Raw genomic sequence first — 4,578 nt, forward strand, 5'->3', positions numbered from 1 at the left:
CTAGGGGGCCTCGAGGAAGGTGTTGGTTCGGAAGATAGAGGAAACGATCTTCCCGGTGGCATTGATGGTGCCTTCACTGTCTGAGCTGGATTCCGAGTCACTGCTCCCAGAGTAGGCGCCCAAGCCTGGGAGGATGCCAATACAGACTGCAGCGGAGGGGCAGTGGATGGAGGGGCCGCTCAGGGAGGTGCTTCCAAGAGACAGACAGGATGGGGCCTCTGCAAAAGAGGAGGAAGGATTTTTATATCATCACCCTTTCAAGGTATATGGTGCATTTACCACGGGCCAAGCCCTGTGCTAATGCCTGTACCCACAGAAGCCCATAGAAGGCTCATAACAACCCTATGCTGTTGTCATCCTCATTTTACAGACTGGGAACCTAAGGAAGGAACCAGGCTCCAGCAGGTAAAATGACTTACTCAAGATAAAGAGACAAAACCAGGACTTAACCCAAGGCCTACTGTACTCTCTTGCCCTCTATCATTTCTGAAATGGAGGACAAACTGCCTTGGAGTGTAGCCTGTCACAGTTTGAATTCCCCGTACTCAAACAGTCACAGTATTACAGGGAGAACTAACACCGTTCCGTACCCACTCCCAGAGCAGGGAGCAGGAAACAAACACAGGGAGATAAAAGGGCTTCCATACGCTCTCAACAGCAGGGACAAAACCACAGGAAAAAAGACATGAGTAATGTTAGCAACTCTATCCTATGCAGTTCTCAGCACAATTTACCACTTCAGATGTATTGACCAACATGCCAGCCAGCACCGATACATTCTCAAGGCCGAATGTCAGACACAGAAGTCACACTCTTTACTAAGAAAAGCTGCCTTCCCTGATGGCAGAGATAGGAAGTCAGAAACAATTTAACACAACCTTTACCTGCAGCTGTATTCTTTTGCAATTGAGGGTGCTGGAACCACTGTCAGCCAGCACAGCAAGACCATGCAGAATGTAAACAAGGAGCTGGGGCACTTTTCACCCTGGGAAACCCAGTTACTCTGCCACATCAACAGCAGAAAAAGCCTCGATGTAAACAATGCAGGGCCTAAATATCAGGGAAAATTTCACAACTCTACTCTGCCCTTCCTTCTTCCCTCTACACATTTCCAACCTCATTTAATCATTATAATAACCTGTTATGACAGGCATTATTGCCATTTGACTAAGGAGGTTAAACGATTTAACTAAGGTTATAGGCCACTTATGAGCAGAAAATGTTAAAATAAACCTGAATCAAAAGCTAATGTACTAAAATGATACCAGTGCTTACAGCAAGGGAAGACGGGCATTCAAAGCTCACTGCCTCAGGGTGACAAGCACATTGCCTTCTAAGGTTTTGCCTTAGATTCACTAACACCTCACTTATCCAGACAAAACTAAATGTGAAAAGAATACACAAGTGTATCAATCAAGAGTAAGCAAAAAATACCACTAAGAAGTTAAAAGAGGTATCAAAAGGCCAGTACATAGACTTCAGGAGCTCAGTGTATCTGCTTGTCTTCACAGGAAGTTCTGATAAGACAGAAAGCAGCTGCCAAAGTTAAGCAACATCAAAACGCAGAGACAAAGAAACGTAACCAGAGCAGAGAGTGACTGCAGAGACAACATAACGAGGCCCCAAGACAGCACAGGCAAGCATTGGTAATGAGTATCAAAAAAGCTAATTTCTTTTGGATACAAAGAGTTCTTCCAAATCTGTTTTAAAAAAAGACAACAGCTGAATAGAAAAGTGGACAGAAGATGCAAACAGTTCACAGAAAAAGAAAAACAAGTTTTAAACATAGGAGAATAAATGTAATATATAAGGAGAGAAAACCCAAAGGACCGGCGTCTTTATTCTGTGGCTGGGGGTGGAGGGCACTTTGGCAATGTCCTCCGGACTTTCAGATGGTGTTCATATGAGACTAGTCACTGCAGCACTGTGTATAGCAGCTCTGAAAAACTGGCAATAACCTAAATGTCTACTAACAGAAGACTAGCTAAATCACAGGAGCTCTGGTGATGTAGTACCTAAGGCACTTGACTGCTAACCAGAAGGCTAGCGGTTCAAACCTACCAGCCACTCCTCGGAAGGAAGACTGGGCAATCTACTTCCATAGATACCACCTGAGAAACCTAAGAAGGGGTCAGTATGAGTTGGGACCGACTCAAAAGCAGTGAGTTAGCTAAATCATGGACAACTATCATTAAAAAGAATGAACCAGCTGCGTATGTATTGATACTGAAAGATCTCCAGGAGACTTTGCTAAATGAAAAGGGCAAGGGGCAGAACAGCGTGTCTGAGTTATAATACGTGGGTAGGGAAAATGCCTATGCATACACATGACAACATCTGGGGGGAAAAAAAAGAAAGAAACTGGTAATAACGGGGAAAAGAAACTGGTTAGTCAGGGAACCGAGGGGACTTACTTTTTTCTCCACGTTCTTCCGGTCCTTTTGGATTTTCTAGTACATGCATATACTACCCATCCAGACAATTAAAAAAAAAAAAAAAAGCTAAATGCAAAAGTTCAAAAAGCACGCTGGGCCTCTTAAACTAGGGAGGTCAGCCCCACATAGTTCTAGAGTCCCAAGTGCATCCCTTAAAGCTAAGAGGGTACAGAAGACTTGGCAATCGCCATGTCAGAGGGGCTCCATGTCTCTACTTAACTAACCATAAGGCCCTTGATGGCAAGGGCCCCTTCTTCTTCACCATTCCATTACCAGCACGCTCAGCACAAAGAAAGTCAGTATCCTCAACGTATGACAACATAGGAAAATGTGTAAAAGATATTTACAAAGAGTTTCACTACAAATAGCTAATTTTGGAGGAATGAAAATTTAGGGCTCTTTTAAAATTTGGGGGTTTTACATCAAACTGTATATCATTCATTACTTGAACACTGTATTTTTAAGAATACAGAATGGTACTTGCAGTATTTTGTTGGAAAACTTGGTTGTTTTTTTAAAAACTGACAGCTTATAAGGTATAGATCAGTTAGACAATTTATGTGAAGCTGATCAGCAAGGTATATCATTGTATCGAGTATTTCAAAGGTGCATTTTAGGATCTACTTAGACAGAAAAGGTGACTAAAGTCCAGAGCACTTACAGAGGACGAGAGTTGACCTAAGAGAGGGGATAGAAGCCAGCCAAAAAATGCAACCAAGGAATCTGGACCACTGAACCATCAGCAGACTTTAAGGCAAAGCCCAAATCTCCCAATTATCTAGGAGGTTTCAAGAAAGAAAAAGGACTGCATTTCTGACCAGTTTCATTCCAAAAACAGTTAATTGGCCAGAGAGAACAAAACGGTGCTCTCTGATCTCAGTCACTTGGAAAAGTTTCCTGCCAATTTCTGCATGTGCAGTCCCACAGTCATACCAAATTACTATCACACCGGAAACTACTAACAAGGGAAAGTGTTCTTCTGCACGTGCAGGCCCACACTGCCACACCAAATTAATACCGGAAACTACTAACAAGGGAAAGTGTTCTTGAGATTCAGACAAATGTGTGACTTGGGAGTGGAAGGGACCGATGTGTGCATTCACTGGCTCTGCTCAGAGCTACGGTCCAGAGCCCTCACTGGGAGAAGGCTGAATCCCCCACCAGAGCCACGGAACTATTTTCTGGGGGACCATGGTGACAATCTTTCTACTGCTAAAACAAAAAGACTCTGACACAAGTTATGGGGGCATTATTCTTGGAGGGTCTTGCTGTTGTTATGTGCCATCGAGCCGTACCTGACTCAGAGCGACCCCTCCTTGAGTTTCCGAGGCAGTATCACTACGGAAGTAGATTGCCCCATCTTCCTTCCAAGGAGTGGCTGGTGGGTTTGAACCGCCAGCCTTCTGGTTAGCAGTCAAGTGCCTTAGGCATTATGCTACGAAGAGTTCCTAGGAGGGCCTTCTTGTTGTTGTTGTTATGTGCCATCGAGTCAAACCCGACTCATAGCGACCCCTCCTTGGGTTTCCAAGGCAGTATCACTACGGAAGTAGGATTGCCCAACCTTCCTTCCGAGGAGTGGCTGGTGGGTTTGAACCACCAGCCATCTGGTTGGCAGGCAAATGCCTTAGCCACTATGCTACCAGAGCTCCTAGGAGGGCCTTAGTACCTGGCAAAGAAAGTTATTTCTTGCCCAGTATCTGCTGCAAGAATGGAAGGAAAGAATTATGGATCAAACAATTTGATGTTGGTATCTGGAGTTTGCCTCAAAGTATTCTAGCTGAGGAGGTATAAACTAAACTGTATATGTATTTAAAAAGAATCCTGGTGGCATAGTGGCTAAAGTGCTCAGCTGCCAACCAAAAGGTTGGTAGTTTAAACCCATTGGCAGCTCCACGGGAGAAAGATGTGACACAGTCGGCTTCTATAAAAATTTACAGCCTTGGAAACCCTAGGGAGTAGTTCTACTCTGTCCTACGGGGTTGCTATGAGTCAGAATCAATTGGATGGCAGTGGGTTTCCTAGTTTTCACATGTGTTAAAAACTGCAGAAGAAACTAGACAAGGATGCCCGCTATCACCACTTCTATTCAACATTGTACTGGAAGTCCTAGCCAGGGCCATAAGGCAAGAAAGGGAAATCAAAG

The 4,578-nt window shown here is 44.2% G+C and overlaps 1 protein-coding gene across 1 annotated transcript in view; it reads right to left on the reverse strand.

The window, feature by feature from the left end:
* PSME3IP1 (proteasome activator subunit 3 interacting protein 1) overlaps positions 1–4,578 on the reverse strand; it is a 17,226-nt gene continuing 12,648 nt past the window's right edge. Inside the window, exon 6 of the mRNA XM_007947395.2 lies at positions 1–218. Coding sequence (XP_007945586.1) covers positions 1–218 — 218 coding nt within the window. The remainder of the gene's footprint in view (positions 219–4,578) is intronic.

The sequence above is a fragment of the Orycteropus afer genome, unplaced genomic scaffold (assembly GCF_000298275.1).
Source record: "Orycteropus afer afer isolate SDZICR_OR568_19922 unplaced genomic scaffold, OryAfe1.0 scaffold00009, whole genome shotgun sequence".
Taxonomy (NCBI): domain Eukaryota; kingdom Metazoa; phylum Chordata; class Mammalia; order Tubulidentata; family Orycteropodidae; genus Orycteropus; species Orycteropus afer.